At 39.5% G+C, this 21,208-nt stretch overlaps 1 protein-coding gene across 15 annotated transcripts in view; it reads left to right on the top strand.

Annotated features, from left to right (window-relative positions):
- The window catches only part of Lrrc7 (leucine rich repeat containing 7), a 426,547-nt gene that overhangs the window by 228,564 nt on the left and 176,775 nt on the right, over positions 1-21,208 (top strand). For all 15 annotated transcript variants that reach the window (XM_075980998.1, XM_075980991.1, XM_075980994.1 and 12 more), the window contains 2 exons: positions 4,002-4,091; positions 7,154-7,210. In XM_075980998.1, coding sequence (XP_075837113.1) covers positions 4,002-4,091; positions 7,154-7,210 — 147 coding nt within the window. The remainder of the gene's footprint in view (positions 1-4,001; positions 4,092-7,153; positions 7,211-21,208) is intronic.

The following is a 21,208-nucleotide window of genomic DNA, read 5'->3' on the forward strand; positions in this document are numbered from 1 at the left end:
GAACCTTGCTATATAGCTCAAGATAAATTTAAATTCACAATCCTCCTGTCTCACCACACACGAATTCAAGTAGTACAGGAGTGCTCCTTTACTCTCATCTGGAAGTGACTCTTGAGATAAATTGGCAGGGTCTGATTTTTCTTTCCTTCATTTTTACATGTGTTTATGGCTCTTCCTTTTTCTAAAGTTGTAACGTATTCTTGTGATATGAAAGAAGGACAATGGCTAAGTCTCATTAGAAATCTGTATAACCTCTCTGACATTGCTACCATGTAGAAGGCATGCAGGCTCCAGTGCACACAAAAGAAGACATGAAGAACAGTAACTATTCAGTGAAGTTGCTTTCTGTAGGACCAAGGCCACACCTGTAGGGTGATAATTCAAAACCTTCTAAGTTCATTCTCCTACAGATTATGCTCCAATGTCAACTCCTGACACTGATCCATTAACTGACCTTGAACTAGGTCTCTGTCTGGGGTCTGTACTCATCTCTACACTATAAAGTCCCCATCATCTGCTCTCCCCCATTCCTGTTTCCATGAATCCCTCTTTCCCAAAGAGTAAATTTATGCAAATACCCTCCTGGAAGCTTTATCCAAAACCAAAATCACTTTACATGCAAGCTGGAGCAAGGTAGTTGCAGAATGAAATAACCAATTAAAAAAAAAAAAACAGTGCCCTGAGAATTTGTAAAGAATCACTACAAGTCCATGCCAAACTATTGTATGTAAAGTTGCTGTAAACATGTCAGTACCCCCAGTACTGGTGAGACTGAGGTAAGAAGACTGATTTGACCTTGAAACCAGTCTGAACTAGACAGTAATTCAAGGTCAGTCTGGGATGTATAGCCAGATGCTCTCCCCAAAAAGGGGCGGGGTGGGGGAGGCAGAAAGCTGGCTGAGTGGGTAAGGCATTTGATCCACATATCTAGAATTTTGAACCCAATCCCCAAAATCCATGTAAAATCAGAAGGAAAAAACAAAGTTGTTCTCTGATATCCATACACACTGTGGCATGCATGTCCCCCACAATAAATAATAACGATTTTTAATTTTAAAAAGTAATGACTCGGGAGGCAGAGGCAGGCGGATCTCTGTGAGTTCGAGACCAGCCTGGTCTACAAGAGCTAGTTCCAGGACAGGCTCCAAAGCCACAGAGAAACCCTGTCTCGAAAAACAAAACAAAACAAAACAAAACAAAAAAAAAAAAAAAAGTAATGAAACAATAAGTTAAAATTATTTGGGGAAAGCTTTAGGCATGAATTTAAAAACAAAGAAAACCAGAAGACTTGGAAGTGGAAGAGAAACTGTGAGAGACCAAGAAGAGACAGAGAAAGGCGCAGGAGCAGAGCCGACCAAATCTGTAGATAACATTTACATGGAGGATGTCACTGTGAAGCCTCCCCATCTGCATAATCAGTGTGCTAATAAAAAATAATGAAAGAAAATTATTTCCAAGAAGGGAATTCTGTGTTTAGTTTGGGTTGACAAAAAGCAGCTGTTAGAATGAATGAAGGCAGAATATTCTGGCAAGAGTCCCAGGAAATGTGTTGTCAACCATTCAAGAGCTCCGCTGGACTCCGTCTCAGGGGGATGCTTCAAGGGCATAAAATTCTCCAGAGTTGTAGACAAAGCAGATGAGGGGGAAGGCTGTTTCAATCCTGCTCCACAGTAAATGAGAACTGCCCCTAGATTATACTGAGGCCCTAGCTCAAGACGCCATCTTGCAGGGGACATTGCCAGGCTCAATATACAAAAAAAAAAAAAAAAAACAGGGTGAGAGTCAGGGTAGAGATGTAGGAAAACAACCAAAATGAATAAACACATTTTCCACAGAAGATGAAAATTAAAATCCATCATAAATCATTTAAATAATCATGTTTTACATTACCAAGTTTGCAAACGTGATACCAAAAAACAACAACAACAACAACAAAAATGATAGTAAGACCAAGGGTCAAGACGAACAGAGGGACCGAAGAGACGGCTCTTCCTGAAGAGCATAGACTGTTCCTGCCGAGGACCTGGATTCCGTTATGGGAACCCAGTCTTTAACTCTGATTTTAGCGGATCAGACGCCCCCTTCTGGTCTCTTCAGGCACCGTATTCACAGGGTCTACAGATACATATGCAAGTAAAACACCCACACACACATGAAATAAAAAGGACATACACACAAAAAAAGGAAGCTCTTATGCAGATGCATTGGGTTATAAAAGGACGGAGCTATGAATAAAATTTGGCTATCCTGAGTAAATTTAAACTTGGATTCCCTACAACTCAGTAATGTCACTTTCGGGAACAGCATTTATGCAAACCTCTCGTGAAGGAACATTGGGTTATGTGTTCAAATGACTTCACCAAAGAAACATTTGTGACCACTAAGGTAAAATCTGGAAATAACTACTCTTCATCTTCAGGAAAATGCTAAGCAGTGCTGTGCCTGCATAATGGCAGGGGTTTCCAAGACAGACCAACATTTACCATTCAAATGAATGAAACTGGAAAAAAAAATATGTAAAGCTGTTTTTAAAAAAGCCTAAGGAAAATATAAACAATATGATTTGATTTATATAACATGATAACACAATAAACAGGTTTAGGTTTATTTTTTTAGGAAGTTAAATAGTTACACATTGAAAGCCTTCAAAAATAAAATAATGAACATTTAAGAATTTGTAAGACAGACCAAAAATTGACACATGCCTCAGAAGAACTTGGGAGGCAGAGGCAGGTGGATCTCTATGAGTTCAAGGACAGCCTGGTCTATGGAGAGAGTTTCAGGACAGCCAAGATTACAGAGCAGAGAGACAAACTGGAAGGTGTGGTCAGGGAAAGGCATGGGTGGTATCCACAGTACTAGCTCTGCCTCTCCACTCTGTTGCAGCTGAACACTTACTCTTTTCCATGGAGAAAGCATTTCTTAGGAAAGTTTGAGTAGATGGAGAGGAAGAATGAGGAAAAATCCACATGTTATGTTCCAGAAGTGGAGTGAGGAGGCTGCAGTAGAAGCAAGGTCTGTTGACGAAAGCAGTGGGTGGCCAGCCTGGGATGCAGAGTGAATGGCCGGTGAGGTCTGGATGACTGTAGGCCAGAAACACCAGAGTCGTTCACTTGCTGTGCCCATGATGCTGGCAGTCACCACAGGGAAGCAGGTTACAAAGTGAGGGAAAGGCAACTTAGACATGTGTTATAGAAGTCCAGACAAGACTATAGATAAGGATATTAATGAGTTAAAATAGAAATACATTTATAGGGAAAAAAATCCAATATTGTTCTAAGAAAAAGTCTCCTGGAGAATATTTCAATTAAATAAAAAGGGTAAAGATTTCATGTTCCAAGTAATTATTTCATCTAATTTCTAAAATTCTACTAAAGATTACTCTCCCTTTTCAATGTCACTCACAGCCATTATGATTCTGTTCAAATATGTTCCCAATGTTCTTGGTCATCTTTAATTACAGGACTTAAACCAACTTTGCATCTATACACACGGGTAAAGCTGGCATTGGAGTGGGAGTCAGTTTAGTCCATTTTCACATGGGCCAGGCTTCACCGTCACAGTGATAAGCTGTAGGGAAATGCTAATGACTGACTGAAATTGTTAGACTTCCACTGAGAAGTCCTTGCCTGACTTGATGTGACTGTTCTATTAGGAGTAGCCAGTTCATCTCAAAGTCACATGATCACTGAGCTTGATATTCCCATAAGAATATCTTGGCTGATGCAGAAGGTGCAGCCAACAGTATAAGATTCCAGCTCTCAGTGGCATCACTGCCAACTCAGAGAGCAGCATGGAGGGAGGAAGGGATCATTTATTTTAATAACAGGCAAAATTTTTTAAAGTTCCAGCTGTAACTGTATGCTCAATAAATTCTTTCATTACTCACACTAAAGGAGAGTTTGAAGACATACTTCATTTCTTTCTCTTTCTCTAAAATAGATTTTTGTTGTTTCTATAGCAACATTGATGCAGTGACTAACTCTTTAACTCCCTTTTAGACTACCCGATGGCTTCACACAGCTTCTTAACCTGACCCAGCTCTACCTGAATGATGCCTTCCTTGAATTTCTTCCAGCCAACTTTGGAAGGTAAGCATAAGAGATTTAACCTGTGTAATCTCGCTTTGCCTCTGCTAACTGCTTCACCAGTACCAGGATGTGAGTAACAGCACTGATTGAAGTTGGGTCTCATTGATACACAATAAGTGTTAATTAAATGTTCTATAATAATTAGCATAAAATTATGTATTCACATATTAGAAACAATTTTTAGGTGAATTAAAGTCAAATATAAAAAAGAAAGTCCATGCCGAGCAGTGATGGGCACACCTTTAATCCCAGCACTCAGGAGGCAGAGGCAAGCAGATGTCTGTGAGTTCGAGGACAGTCTGATCTACAGAGAGAGTTCCAGGATGAGCTCCAAAGCTACACAAGGAAACCCTGTCTCGAAAAAAAGAAGAAGCCCAGATACTATGAGCAAATGGAGGAAAACTGCCCATGGCTCTTGGGTTGCAAAATTGCTTTATGGGCAGGAAGCAAAGAGCAACATTGTAAACATGTAGACAGACTATGCTTCTCATCTAAATGTTTTCCATATAGAATAAATGATAAAGGCAAAATAAAGCAGAAAAACATTTTCATTATTTAAGAAAAACAAGTAACAACCTTATTGTATAAAGAGTCCTTACAAATGAGCATGAAGCCAGGACTCTCAGGACTCTTGGGAGGATGTGGGTGGCTGCACAGGCAGCTTTGATAAAATGGAAATAGGTAGTGATTACAGGAGAAATGTCCATCTCCCCAAATATTTGACACAATACAAAGTAAACAAGTGATTTACACAATTTGCACAATATGCTTAAAGAACTTCAAAAATAGTTATGCTCATTGCCTTTGAAATTGTTACTAGAAATGGCTCATATCATCTTTGGGTTTTGTAGACAAGTGTATTTTTCATTATTTTAAAAATGAAAACTATGAAATCACATCGGAGTTTGACGAACTCTATGGTGTTGCTCCTATGTGATGTGACAGAGCTGTGCAGAAATTAGTGGTTCTGGAAAGCACTTTCTAACCCTGGATAAGGCTAGGAAAGTGGCAGAGCAAATATATAAACTGTTTTCCCAACATAAATACATGTAATAAAAAGATAAACTTCTAGATGACTGGTTTTTATTCATATTTTGTTTCAGAATCTTCCAAGAGTATTTGCTTGGATAACATTTATGTCATAAACACCAAAGGCATTTTAACATCATTGTCAGCCTTGGTTGATTATTTTGAAGCTGTTCAAATGATTAACTGGGTGTGATTCAGCACCTGCCTCTTGAAAGGGATGAGTAGGACATTATGTAGGGTGATGAAGTCACCTAACACACAGAGATCTCTCTTGCCCACTGTAAATGAAGTAACATGTCCCAGACTCCTTCACTTCTATGGATGAGGATATCTCATCATCCTGAACCATACACATGAAAGAAATTTTTTAGGTCGTGCATTTGTAATTGTTTTCCCAGTTCCATCAGCCCTTATAAACTAAACTTATCCTTTGGGTATCAACTACAGGACAATGTGCTTTAAGATGAGAAAATCACAAAATATTTTTGATTCCTTAAGACACTTTTTGTCATGAATTTTTTGTTTTTGTCCTTTCTCTTTAAGTAGTTCTAAAATGAGTGTGAGGTTTAGACCCAGAGGATACATAATACCAATACAAAAGCTACTTTGAATTAGAATTTAAGTTTTATATAATCTATCAAAATATTCTTTGTTTAATAACATGATGTTTACTTATAATAATTCATTACCTAAGCATTTTTTTTCTGCCTTCAGCTAGGTGATTTGACAAAAGGATGTTCAAATTCTCTTCCAACTTGAAGCTTGGTATCCTTAAAAGACTGAATAGGTCTATAACATCATATTAGCACAATCACTGGGATGTGAGGTTTTCAGATCTCTAAGGAACTCTCACTAGTGGAGCTTTTGAGCACTGAAGCATGTTACTTCATAAAGAATTGAATTAAATTAAAGTTAACTTGAGAGGAGGAAAAGGAAAAGGAAAGAGGCTTGGATAAATACCTAAAAGCATATTAAAGAGAGATGACAGGTGAAATTGTTTAAATAGTGAGGTTTTTTTTTCCTTAAAAATCAAGGTTTCGGCAAACCCACTTAGTATTTGTTTTACAGAGCTTTGTGGGAAACAAATATAAAATTCAATCTAGTTCTGTATAACAATGTGTTCCTACTGCGAACCTCACGTCATAATGTGTGAGGTGCCCTTTGGGAACACAGTTGTAACCCAAGAGGTAAAAACATGAAAACAGCATCTTCTGCTCAACATTCACAGACAGAAGATCCTTGGGTGCCCAAGCACAAATCCTTTCAGAGATGGAAAAATGTGAATCTTGGAGTCAATAAAAATGACACACGAAAGTGTTTCCACTGTCCTTTAGTGAGATCAGAAAGACCAAACACCAGAACTTCTGGCATGAGGAATTGTGCGTTATATGCATGACATCATTTAAAGTATTCAAGCGGAGGGTTTAATGCTATTGGCGAGGAAGCTACAGTTAGGAGGGCAGTGGAGCTGACTAACTTGAATAATGTCTTAGAGAAGGAATGTGCCCTCATCTCAGTTCACACCAAGTTGACAGCTCTTTCCTCTGGAATATTCTGCCTGCCTTCCAGGTCTGTCTATAATCTCTTGATGAAAAGCATTTCTATATTCCAGTGAACATAACACCTGAAATTTCAAAGACAGTCAATAGCCTGTTCAACACACGTATTTATTAAATATAGAAGATAATGTGCTGTTATGAAACATTAGAAACTTAGAAGGCTGGGATTCAAAGATATAATCAAATACCTTTGGTTTTAGTAAAATGTCTTGTCATTGGTCAGTGGTGATGCAACCCTGCTCATTATGGATTTGCGTATTTCTTTAAAACTGGCCAAACACACTTGGTATACAAAGACACATGCAAGCAAAACACCCATACCTGTTAAAAATAATAACTGTATCTGATACAGTTCTAAAAACAGCTGAGAATTTCTGTCTAATTAGTGACCACGATTGTTCACCTTGCCATGCGAATTATTTTATATAGAAATAGTGATTTTAAAAAGGTAATTTTCGAAACTCTTTTCTATAGACTTGTCAAATTGCGAATCTTGGAGCTAAGAGAAAATCACTTGAAAACTCTACCAAAGTAAGTGACCACATCTTTTTCACAGTTTCTGTTGTGATGTTTTGCTACTAGAAAAAAAAATGGCTTTTCACGTTTATTCTGGCAGCTTTGCCATTTTCACAGAATTGTTCCACACGCTCTCACTAAAGGTCAAATTCTACAGTAAACACTGTGGATTTGTATGAAATCGTAGACTTCCTGCTCTGCAAACCTGCTCACCGGCAGAGGTCTTGCTCATGGCTGAAGACCCTTGCCAAGAGTCTAAACCAGCATCTCTGTCATTCTGACAGCGGTTTCCCAAGCATCAGTCTAGGGTGCTCACTCTGCAGGTTACACTGTGGGTTGTGATAGTTTACAGTCTCACGTCAAAGCCAGAGATTTTTAAGGGTAAAAAAGACTAAAATTTTTCAAGAAATCTTAAAGTGGTTTAGCAAGTGAAAAAGAAAGGGTTATATTCACATTTCCTTACAAACTGTTTTTTTTTGACCAGTCTATTTTAAAAGATGATTTATATAATTATACAGGTCATTTTAAAGCAAAAGCTAATTTAATGCAGCTTTGTAAAATGCTGTTTTCCCCTACTTTCCTTCATTCATGTATAGTTATATGGTTTGTGTTGCATAGGAGTAATTATTTTCAAGATCAAAATCTATTTGTAATATTTTTTCACGCACTTAAAGTGATATACTTTGCCTGTGTACTGTGTTAGTATTTATTGCTTTACTTCTGTTCTGCAAGACATCAAGTATATCAGTTTATTTCCAAACTTTCAACAAACTTTAGCCATATTCCTCTGCTGTATAAAAACTTAATTTTTCCTTTATAAATTTATTCCCTTTATAAAGGGAATAAAAATTCCCTTTATAAAGGGTGTAAATAAATTATAAATTTATTCCCTTTATAAATTTATTAATTTATTTACACCAATAAATTAAGTGCAATAATGTGTGATGCAATGCATGAACACTTCATCACGGCTACGCAGGGCATGGGTTTGATGAGGAGTCCCAGCCGTGCCTTGAATCTGCTTAGACAAACACATGGATAACCGGAGAACCATGTGGATGATAATTCTCCACTTGTGACAGTTAAGATGAAAGCTTCAAAGGGAGGCACGTGCTCCACCCCACAGCAACCTGTGTATAAGTAATGCCTTTCCTGGACTGGAATCCTAGACAGGTAGAAATGAGGGGGTATGTGTTCAAGTGTTGGTCTCCTGCACAGAAAGCTATTGCTACTGTTTCATCTGGACAGCTTTTGCTTGTCTCCTTGAAAGTAAAACCACAGCTAGGTAGAACATAAGCCAAGGCATAAGAACAGTGATTGCTTATCAGATTGTACACATTCAGTTCTAGGAGAAACACTAAGTGTACAGAGGAGCAGCTGCAAAGGCAGCATATAAGGGCTTCAGTCTGAAATACAAAATATGATATGCCTTATAAGGATGTTTTTGATGAAAGTTGTAATATATAAGTTATAATCTAACATGAATTGATAATGTGGACTTCATAGACATTGAGTAGCAGTACTCTTAATTGATGTGTGTGTTCTGTAGGCCTTCAGCATACTCCCAGTAGTAAGTAAAATTAAATTAGATTGAAGAATGTGTCTGGACTGTTTGGAAATATAAGACTTTGTAAATGTTTCTTAGAGAGGGACACTGGGTATATTTGGTAGACTGTTATGTATATCGCAGCTATAACTTTTATATTTAGAAAACATTTTCAGAGGTATTTGCAATTCAGAATGTTTGTTTTATGCTATCTCAACAAGAATCTAAGAAGAAAAATATAGAGCAAGAATGCATGATGCATTAGTTTTGATAACTATGGAATGAAAACTACATAAAGACATCTGCAGAATAAAGTAAACTGTTTCTATGTATAGCCTATCTGAATGCCATCTGAACCTATATCCTAGAGACACATGAGAGTTTTGTACATTCTTTTAGTTTGCTTTTCTAATAAAATAAATCTAATGTAGTTTTAGGAAAAAGGCATTTTAGTTTCAAAATAACTGCTCAAGAATTAAGAGATTAGGTTTTCTTAGAATTGCAAGCAAGCTACAGGCCATTGATAGGTCTTTAAAATTTCCTTGACTTATTTTGTCTTAAAAGCTACAAATGCCTGGCAATCTGTAGAAAATTCCAGAGTATATGAGAACTGTGATATTATGATATTATAATGCATTCCTGTAGCAATGTGATGGGCTTTATGTGTGCAAAAATCTAGAATCTCTGTGTTTTGGTTTAAAACACAGGTATAAGCCGTCTATCTCCTTGCAATGCCCCTGTGGCTCTCATTTATCAGAGTGGTGAGAATGAAGGCTTCAAACATTTGCCTAAAAACTCATTGGAGTAGTCAGATCAGCACTGGATGTGGTGACAGGGAACACCAGACATCTGAAGAGAACGTATGATACTAAGTAAAAATCTTGAGATTCAACAATCCTATTTTTCTTACAACACAAATAATTACCTGCTTAACTGAGTGTTCTGAGTGGTGATCAAATACTGTGGGACTAGTCACTCAAATGAACGTTAGATGTGACTGAAAACCTGTCTTTGTTTGCTCCGTTTCATTCATGGATACTTGCCTGTCCATTTCTATGTTCCTCCTTTGTTTCTGTAATGAGAGCAACTGGGTGTCAAAATTGAAAAAGCAGTTTCTGACTAGCTCAGGGCATCTCAGAATGTGGGAGCCCAACTGATGACTGGACTGCAGCTGCCCAGAGTTCTCTCTGTCTGGGATCTGCTTCTGTGCTCTCTAGAGCACTTGGCAAGTGTGATTCTGGCTGGCTATGGGTGAGAGGTTAGGTCTTGGGCACATAAAGCTACTCTTCTCTCAGAACTGTCGATAGGGGAGTAGAAGAAAGAGACAGGGGAAGCCTTGATATTTTTATAATTTGATCTCAAAGGTGAGATGCCATGACTTCTATCATATGCTGTGATCTACGAGCTTTGGTACACTGGAGTAGGCAGAAGATACGAGTGGCTCCAAGAGATGGGATGACCGGGGCCACTGCAAAGTTGTCTGCTGCTCAGCATGGCTGGCCTACCGTTCAGTTATGACAGTGAATTCTGAGCATAAGATATAGAAGCGAAACTCAAAGAGAACATGCTGGAATTATTAGCCAGGAACAAAGTTTCTGTCTTCCAGAGCTCACAACCTACTTGTGTGTCTGTCTAGAAACCATACCACTGCTGCTTCTGCATCAGAGATTCCCTTAGGCCAATCCCACATGGCTGATCACCCCACGGACAGTGCTGTTCTTCAGCGTATTCCCCTCACACCACAAGAAAGCACCCTAATTTGCCAATCACATCACTCTACCATTTGAAGTTCTTCCTATGATTTGACCCCTCACTTACTTGTAAATGGAATCATTAGAAGATATCAGTGCCCCCGAGGAAAAGACTTTCTTTGTTTTTCTCCTCCTTTATCACTGATGATTTTTTTTTCTGCCTGCATCATGGTAGATAGCAGTAAATAAGCAGGATGCTGACTTAATGCATCACAGTGGGGATATTACCACCATATGGACTGAACATTGATGTCTCCCAAATGTTCCCACATAGAAAATTATATAGGAATCTGATGACATCAAATGAGTCTCTCCTGAGCCATGCAAATCAGAAGTAATCCAGAAGTAAGCTCTAAAATGGAAAAACCAATGAACATGGTAGGTAAGAAGGCTTAGAGGTCATTGAAAGAAGGGGCTTAATGACAGAGGCATCCAATACAAATCCATGTCTTCTCGGTGATAGACTCTGGTGAGAACCTGAAAAGGGCTGTAGAATCTAGAGGATTTTAATTATCAACTTCTGATCTTGGAATCAACTTAGGGTATTTCTGTGGCCCACTGCTAATTTTCATATTACTATTTTCACCTAGAAATAACTTATTTAGCAGTTTATAAAATAAGACACACTAAAATACCTAGTATACTATAGGGAAACTTCTCCCCTCCCCCCAAAAAAGCCTCCAATCTCTAACTCAGGGCTAGACCTGTCCAGAGGAAAAGTTAAATGAAGAATTGTTCATTGGCATATCCACTCAAAAAGAGGCCTTTGTTCAGGAAAGTTCCCCTGGGGCTGATAATAATATTAAACCCTATTATCATCTACCGCATCTCTAATTACCTGTGATTTAAATGGTAAATCTTCAAGTATGCAAAGAATAATCTGAAAATGTTCAACAGTTTATGCTACATAAACTAGTCAATGGAGGGTCCCCTGTTGATATGGTTTCATCCCTTCTGCATCGCTGCTGCTGTTAAGTATTTCTCCCACTGCAAACTGAGCTTCAGAAACATTACGTTCTTCCTGATATGTGAATGCCTAGCAGCACACACACACACACACACTTCTACATACATATACACAACACTTGCACAATGCACACACACATAACACAGGTATACATACACGAGCATACATGCACATATGCACACACACTTCCATATACATATACACAACATGTGCACAATGCACACACACATACACACAGGTATACATACACTAGCATACATGCACATATGCACACACACACTTCCACATACATATACACAACACATGCACAATGCACACACACGTATACACAGGTATACCTACACTAGCATACATGCACATATGCACACACACACATACACGATTACACCTTGAGTGGACACATTGAACAGAACGATTCACTGTGACTGATTCGGGCACTCAACAAATCTACCCATTCTGCCACATATGGAAGAAAGTCCTTCCTAAAGGCTGAATGAGACTGTCACATTGCACACCGCTTTGTGTTTACCCACTCACCTGTAACTGGACATCTGAGTTGGTTCCATCCTAAGACTCTCATAGATTTGATGTAGCAACTTGAGAGTTCATGTATTTCTGTGAGGTCTTCATTTTGATTCATTTGGGCATGCTCAGAAGTAGATTTGCTGGATCACATGATAGGTCCATTTTTAACTTATTGACAAGATTGTGCCTCACAGTTTACCACAATGATTTCTATAGTGCCTGTAACTTTTTACATTATACCAGAGAGAATATTAAGTTTTACTCTGAAAAGTTATTTTCAAAGACAATTTCTAAGAATGAAAGTTTCTTACAGTCCAGAGAATTATTTATTACATCTGTACTTTAAGTTTCAAATGAGTGGGTTTATATAGCACTCAGCAACGCAAAAGTAAAAGAATAAATAGCAGCAGCAGACGACACCATCAAGTGAGGCAGTTGTAACATCTAGAATAAATGCAGAGAGAGCAAGCAAAGGGACCATCATCAAGCCAGGAGCTTACAGAATCTCAATCAACAAAGAATAAAATTTCTCTGTTATAAACTTCCTGCTTCCCCTTCCCAGTGCCAGAGTTTCTATCACATAGTATAAGTATTAATTTCTACTGGAAAGGGTGTCTCCCATTGGCTGTTCTCAAGGACGCCATGTTTTTAACTTAGCTATTTCCTGTTCTTTTTTTTTCTTCCCATCACAGAGGTAAGGGGTCAACCATCCCGAGGATGGAAAAAGTTTGGGCAGATTCTTGAAATAAACGTGCTTGAGTCTGAGGCAAAGCAGGGGAATAAAAACGTTTAAGTCTGAGACAAAGGAGGCTATCCTTCCAACAAGCTTATGTAACAAGTGACAATTCACCAAAGTAACGTATAATTACAGTTGTTTAATTTCACGTAAGATCTTACACTTCCTGCTAAGGCTACTTCCTTGGCAGATTTGGAGTACATGCACTAGCTGTGTTCTCATTCCTGTAAACCTTTCTTTCTTTTGCCTTCTATTTTGATATCAGCTATCATTGTCAACACCCTGAGGAAAGCTGAGACGCAAGTGGGCATTCTGATCTGAGCAATAGGACCACAGCCATTTCTGCTCTCTGATCAATGTGTTGTACATGGATGGTACTTGACCTTCATTGCAGTGAAACACATTGAGGGTTCTCTTGTGTTTTGCTGAAAAAAAAAATCCCTTGTCAGGCACAGCTTCCTGAATGGTTTCTTGCTGTCTTTATCAATTCTGATTTTGTAATTATTTTCTATTAGTAAATTATGATCAGATATTTGTACTTTATAATTATATTACCTCATGTTCCTACCACTTTCTGCTGCATCATAATTTTGTTGAACATAGTAGCATCCCATTTTTGGTTTTCTTTGTGGAGCAGACATAATGGCAAGTTAGCTTCCCAGGGCCATGTTCTTCTGGCCTTAAAGAGCCTTAGATTTTCTCACTGATATTCTGCACATAATAGCATCTTATAATCTTCAATGTGGTATTATTATAAAATTTTTAGACTATCCTATAAAACATAAAACATGAACTGTCCATAGGTTCATGAAGAAAAAAATCGTGAGCTGCCACATGAACTAGTTTGCATTTGTTTTTAGCCGCCTTGGTAAGATTGAGATTTGGGAACATTGTGGTTATCTAAGGGGTGGTAGGATGAATGTGGGATACAGAACAAAACAGCAGATAACCCCCGAGAGTCGGTCACTCTGTTCAGAGTGCTCCAGTCGATTGCCACTCTGAGCCCTGCTCGTGCCATTTACCCTGAGATAAAACCTGCAGGCTGATAGAATCGTGAGGCTTCAGAAGAGCACCAATCTTGAGGTCTCACGGAGTGATTAGCCAGAACTTTGAGTTCTCTTTCACCTGAGGAGAGCGGGGATGTCTGTGAGTAGCTAAATGATTTACAGCCAGACAGCCTGGGTTTGGAGTCAGGCCCTTGTACCTTGTTGGAGTTTTTACCTTCTCTAAACCAGATAATTTTTAAGAAGGATTGGGTGTCATTAATTCTTGTAAGCTGGAAAAAAATATTTTGAGTAATTGGTGATGAAAGTCATGCTTGGGTAAATTCATAGTTAAATACTTTGTAACAGAGTTTATAATGTTTAGATGTATTAAAGTACTATGAATTACATGGTCTTTATTTCATCTCAAAATATATCACAAAGGGGTTGATATTAATTTTTAGTTTTTTCTTTATAGAAAAGTCTTAATAGAACATAATGATAAAATACATTTCTTATTTTTAGCAGTAGTTAATAAGAACTCACCTACAGATAGTCTCTTATTAATAAAATATTTTTAAAGTTTAGGCATCAAATTATAAAATCTTAAAGATTAACTTTTTCCATTGTTAGCTTGGTAGTTTCTTTGGGTAAATATAGAACATAAATAGTAAAGAGCTTAATAAAGTTAACAAAACATTCAGCATCAGGAAATATATATATATAAAAACAAAATCTGTGTTTTCACTCCCAAACTCAGCCTCCACAGATGTGAAAACTCGGTTTAACGTGACACTATCCTTTTCTTGCATGGCTTCTTAATGACTGGATTGTCTGTGCAAACATCTGTACTGCACATTTGTTCTCTGCATCTTAGGGAAGGAACAGACACAGAGATTCTGTTTGTTAGAACTGACCCCATGCTCTTCCATGCTAGCCCCATGCTAAGAAATCACCAGTGTTTTAAATGAAACCTGAGCTCTGGTCTGAGTTCCTCTTCCACATCTCCATCGCCAGACCGCAGACAGAATATTCACTGTGGGTCAGGACCAAAAGCATCTTCACCTTCACATCAACCCCCAGTGAAGCACCACCCGACCTGAGAAGTGGCAGCTGTACCCACTTTTCCTACCTGGAGACATCAGCTTCTGTCACCTCTGAGCACTTCTGTTCCCCTTATTGCCTCCTTGAGCTCCACATGCATACACGTCCCTCCGTCCTAGCCTTCCCCTCTTCTATACCTGTGCCATGGCAATCCATCTGCGACTGTTTCCAGAGCTTACGTTCTGAAGCATATCATGGCATCTATCAATATGGAAGTTCACCCGCTTTCAGAGACAACCATGCCAAGGCCCTAAGCTAGTCTGTGTTTCTAGATTCTTGCCTTCCTTCTAGCACTTTCTCGAGGACACAATGCTACGTCGCGTTACGTATTAAGTCAATGCAGCTTCCAATCTCTGAGTACCTCTCTTGACACATCCTCCTTTTGTCTGAAAAATTTTAAACCATACTTTATTTTCCTTGTTGTTTTTGTTACATGCTTTAGTGACGAAGTCTGCATTGGTGGAAATTTATGCTAGTTTTCTAAAGCAAAGTTCGCACAAAAAAAATCAAACAAAAGCCTTCATATTTTTAGAGAACTAATTTGCTAGTTTGTAAAGGTTTTGTCAACCTGGACATACCAGCTAACACTCCAGTCCCGTAGCTTCTTGTCAAGTAAGTGGATACTAGGTATCTTTCCTTTGCCTAACTGTCTTCCAGCAGGCTGGGGAACTGGTCTCTCTGGGCCCTCCGAAGGCACAGAAAAAGAACTGAATTTCAGAAAATCTGTTTTCCTTAACATTTTACAAGAATTCACAGTACCTGTTCTTTGGCTTGAACTTGTAACATGGATTTTTCATCGTTAAATGACATGCAGCTGCCTAACCCTGGTAGCCAGCTCAGTCAAGAGCAGTAAAATGTACAAGCTTCCCAACTCTGCGAATTCTGTTTTTCTCTTGTCTCCATTCTTGCTGTTCAAATCGGGATTATTCCAGGTCTTGTTAAACACAAAACGCATCTTTAAAAATCTCTATTTTTGAGAGGCCCACCTGCTCACTGCCAAGTGGCACAGGCTCATGGGCACCACTACCATAAGCAAGTATGTGTGGTGGAAAGCAGCATAGTGCATGTGCTGTGGAAGGGGCTAAACTAGAGACGTGATGGTCTCTAGTGAGAAACAGGCTGATATTAGTGGCCTGAGCCACCACCTCAGGCCACATGATGTCCATCCTGTGCTGCCACCAAGGGCATGTCTGGGTCTGTGTTGATGTCCGTGGCCAATGCTACCACCAAAGGCCATGCAGATGTCCATGGACTGGGCTGCCAGCTAACGCCATGTTAATGTCCCGGGGCCATGCTGCCAACTGGGCCATACTTATCTGAGTGGCCTGCGCTGCCCCTTCAAGGCCATATGGAAGCCCATGGTCTGGACTGCCACACAAAGTCATTTTGATGGTCAGAGGCCATACTGAGTAGGCCCAGTTCCTTGCTGGTCCCGGGAGAGCTGGCTCTGTCCCTCACCAATCCTGGTCTCCAGAACTGGCCCTTATGGCCTGGGCACAAGAGAGCTGTGACCCTGCCTCTCGCCAGCTCTAGGAGAGCTGGTCTCTTGCTCTGCAGGAAGGTTGGTCCTGATGGCAGGTTCAAGCGAGAAGCCCAGGTGTTGGGGGCATGGGAGAGCGGGCCCCAATGGCATGAATGCAGGAGTACTGACCCCATATTCACCCCTTGCTGCTGGTCAACATAGGGGGACCAGTGTGGGAGAGCTGGCCCTGCCCCTCACCTGAAGGGGCGGGGAACTGACAGAAGCCAGGGCTCATCACCTCAGCTACCACCCAGGAGGTCCACATTCAGCATTGTGAGTTGGTCCCCTCCAATACAAGCCCATCTAAAACCTCCTGAAGTCGTTAAAGGGACCAACCCTGTAGAATCATGACAGCAGAATATGCAAGAGGAGTTTTGGTGAGTGTCCAGTTTTGATGTAACAGAAACCAGAGGTCTTGAACCAGACCAAAAACTCATCTACTCAAGTAAAACTGTTTGGGCAAGACAGTGTACTGCACACCTGCACAACACACCGTAGCTCCCCGCGTCACTACAGTGACTGAATATGTGACGGAGAGGTGAGCAAGATGAAGGAGTGAACTGGGTTTTCTTTTTCTTTTCTTTTGGGAGGGAGCTACGAGGAAAGAGAGTAGACATGGAAGGATTTGGAAATGAGAGGAACTGGGGTACATGGTGTGAAATTCCCAAAGAATCAAAACTTTATGTTAATAAAAACAATCTTACTTACATGGTTTGTATGACATTTAGGATCAGATCTGAGCAATATTTAAAATAAAAATTCATAAAAGGTATTAATTATATGACTTCAATTTCTCTGCATCATAATTTCCTGTTTCCTTTTGGTGGAATGAGGTTTTATTTTGTCCTACTATGTATGGCCTTGAAACATTGTTGGGTTTTCCCTGCCAAAGTACTTACTCTATTGTCCATTTATTCAAAATGAAACAAATATTTGCTTTCCTAAAAGTTCACTCAGAAAGACCCATCTGTTCACCAACTATATTCTAATTCTATTTATTTTCTCTTCAAATTTAAACTTTGCTCATAGCCTTAATTGGACTTCTGTTCACATTGACCATTTAATGCCAATTTTTCCAAATATAAAATAAATCTTCTCTAATGTTATAAACAAGATTAAAAATTAAAGTAATCTAACTGAAAAGCCATAACTCTTATCAAGCACTAGCTTTTTAGATTTATATACAGCATAAAAAGATAGGATATAATAATGTATTTTGGTATGTGGATTGATTAAAAAGCATCAGTTGTAGTCTCTTGAAAATGTTCTGGGGCATTTTGACAATTAATTTATTTTGTGTTTTAATTGCACTAAAATATTTTAAAGGATAAATTTTGGCTACTGATTTTTGCAAAACACTCCTAATTAAACATCTTTAGGAACAAATTTTTCATCTGTTTAAGTGCTTCAAGCAATTTTCAAAAGAAAATGGAATCACAATTCTCATACAGTGTTAAAAAGCATCTCTTAAATTATTACATCCATTTTAATGGATGTGCATTTTAAAATACATACTTGATTTATAAAGGGAAGTTTTGATATCTACATTCTGTTTAAGAGAAAATGGATGGAAAGCCTTTGCTTTCCCATTGCCCATACAGCACCATCAAAACCTATAAATGAGCCGGGCGGTGGTGGCGCACGCCTTTAATCCCAGCACTCGGGAGGCAGAGGCAGGCGGATCTCTGTGAGTTCGAGACCAGCCTGGTCTACAGAGATAGTTCCAGGACAGGCTCCAAAGCCACAGAGAAACCCTGTCTCGAAAAACTAAAAAAAAAAAAAAAAAAACAAAAAACCTATAAATGTGGTCATTACTCACAGCACTGTCAGACCTATAAATGTGATGCTCAGGGCAATAAGTCTTTCCTCCGCTGTAAGGCCTGAACTCTCTGAACAGAACCTGTAGGCATGTACCTCTACATGAATCCTAGCAAACTCTCGCTTCATATAATTTGCTAGCCTTTTAAAAATTGCTGTAATCGCTCAAGTTCTTAACAAGAGTTAAATTCACTTCTAGGTGGTAGGGAAGCAATAGAGGACAGTAGAAATTGATTATCTGCACTTCAGTGACTTTATATTGCGGTGGAGGGAACCAGACAACAAAATATGAACAACTGAGACTTATACAGATACCCTGAAGAAATTAGGAAAATATTTGGGGGTTTGAGTATCTATAGCTTTGGGTAAACTGCTCCTAAGAGTCCTGTCTAGAAAAGGTAGTTTGTGCTTTGAGGTAAGAATGTGAAAAAAGGGATCTAAAGAAGAAAGAAGTCAAGGAGACCAGAAATTGTGAAACTCTCAAGTTTATACAACATAAGTTTGATGTGTCTGAAGAGTAAGCTACAGTATTTTGCATGTATAGGAGGTATAGGAATGGAGGAAGCAATGAGTGGGAACTGTGTTTGAGAATTAGGGTGCATTCTGTTCATAACAAGGCACTGAGGCTTTCAGTGAGAGAAAAGCTGTGGCTGGATGTAAGATCTACAAAGATAAGCCAGCTGCTCTGTGGAGAAGGGCAAAACTGAAAGAGGGTGGCTCTGGAGACGACAAGCATGAACAATTGGAGCTGTGTTGGAATCAGAGGATATTTGACAGACAGAATTGGGGTGAGAAGGAAAAGCAGAAACTAGGGAACATACTGAAGCTCAGGTTTGGCACCCTGCAGGGACAGTTTCTGGATATGAAGAAAATAAGTAGAGGAGCAGGTGGAAAGAAGCAGGGCTTTGTGGTGCTGGTAAGGTGATCAAGTGTAGGCAGTTACAAACATTGTCTGCTTGGGGAGGAAGAAATGCAAATCCGAGAGCCATCAGCACATAAATGACCTTTCATGGTGCTCATTGAAGCTGTCAGTGGAGGGAGTATAAGTAGACAAAAATGAGACCCAGCACAGAGCACACATGTATGCTTGAAGCATTGGAGAAGAGTCTATAAAATATCCTAAGACTGGGGAGCCAAAGAGTTAAAAAAAAAAAAGGGTGAGGATACAGAAGACACAGCAGACATCCAGAAACACAAGCAAGAGGGATCAATTGTACCCATCACTGCTGAGAAGTCAAGTAAGATGAGAAGATGGGAACAGAAAACTGCAGATCAGCCTCAGAAAGATGGGTCATCAATAGGAGCCGGATGGGAATTGTTTCAGGAGCGCAGTGTGTGGCACTCACTAGAGAGGTTGCAAAGTACAGATTAGCAGAAGGCATGTACAAGAAATTCCTTCAGGCTTAACTACAAGACCTAACAGTGAGGTGTAAGCAACTGGACAGGGAAAGAGTCTCAGGGAAACTATTGGATTACAGTGTCCTTGTAACCTAGTGGGGAATGGTCCAACAGAAAGAATTAATGACGCAGTAGAACATTCAAGCGACTGTAAGAATAGAAGCTTGGTTTTCTATTTCCATCCATTTGTATGCAAAATTCAAGAAGTCCTTGTTTTTTACTGCTGAGTAATACTCTAATATGTATGTATTCCATACTTTCTTCATCCATTCTTCCATTGAAGGGCATCTAGGTTGTTTCCAGGTTCTGGCTATTACAAACAATGCTGCCATGAACATAGTTGAGCATATACTTTTGTTGAATTTTGCATACAAATGGATGGAAATAGAAAACACTATCCTGAGTGAGGTAAGCCAGACCCAAAAAGAGGAACATGGGATGTACTCACTCATATTTGGTTTCTAGCCATAAATAAAGGACATTGAGCTTATAATTCATGTTCCTAGAGAAGCTAAATAAGAAGGTGAATCCAAAGACAAACACATAGGCATCCTCATGAATATTAACCTTCATCAGGCGATGAAGGGAGACAGAGACAGAGACCCACATTGGAGCACCGGACAGAAATCTCAAGGTCCAAATCAGGAGCAGAAGGAGAAGGAGCACGAACAAGGAACTCAGGACCGCTAGGGGTGCACCCACACACTGAGACAATGGGGATGTTCTATCGGGAACTCACCAAGGCCAGCTGGCCTGGGTCTGAAAAAGCATGGGATAAATCCAGACTAGCTGAATATAGCGGACAATGAGGAATACTGAGAACTCAAGAACAATCGCAGTGGGTTTTTGATCCTACTGCACGTACTGGCTTTGTGGGAGCCTAGGCAGTTTGGATGCTCACCTTATGAGACCTGGATAGAGGTGGGTGGTCCTTGGGCTTCCCACAGGTCAGGGAACCCTGATTGCTCTTTGGGCAGATGAGGGAGGGGGACTTGATCAGGGGAGGGGGAGGGAAATGGGAGGCGGTTGCGGGGAGGAGGCAGAAATCCTTAATAAATACATAAATTAAAAAAAAGAATAGAAGCTTGGAAAAGAAAAAGAATTGGATACAATATGAATGAGGGAATGGTATAAATGTATCCCCCATGAAGACTAATACAAGTGACAAATCTTTACAGGGTACAAAAGCATTATTCTGTTGCATCCCTTTGAATCAGAAAACCCAAAATGCAACTATATATTGCTATGAAACCTTTTGTATTAAGTTTCTGTAGCTTGTTAACATCATTTTGGTGGGAATGTTGCAAGTCCTTTAAGTCATTCATAGTCTGAATGCTCTTCTGTTGGCCTTATAAAACAGATGAGGGTTCAGAATGTATCTGAAACTGTAAAAGCCAGTTTGCTGACATTCTACCTGATAAGTTTCTTGTAGCATGAGTAATAAAACCCAGAGATAGATATTGGGGTTCAACTTGAAGATCTGGTTTCTGCTAAACTATCAACGCTAGGCCCCGTTGGATAACTATTGTTGCCCTGTGATCCTGTAGCTTTAAGCCTGCAGAAACAGTCCCTTGACATGCTCCAACAGATCATAGACAGGGTGGGTAGTGGGGTGGGCCAATTCATAACCCTGGTTCTGGGCATGGGTAGTTGCAGGTTTGGT

This window comes from Microtus pennsylvanicus, chromosome 7 (genome assembly GCF_037038515.1).
Source record: "Microtus pennsylvanicus isolate mMicPen1 chromosome 7, mMicPen1.hap1, whole genome shotgun sequence".
In the NCBI taxonomy this organism is placed as follows: Eukaryota; Metazoa; Chordata; class Mammalia; order Rodentia; family Cricetidae; genus Microtus; species Microtus pennsylvanicus.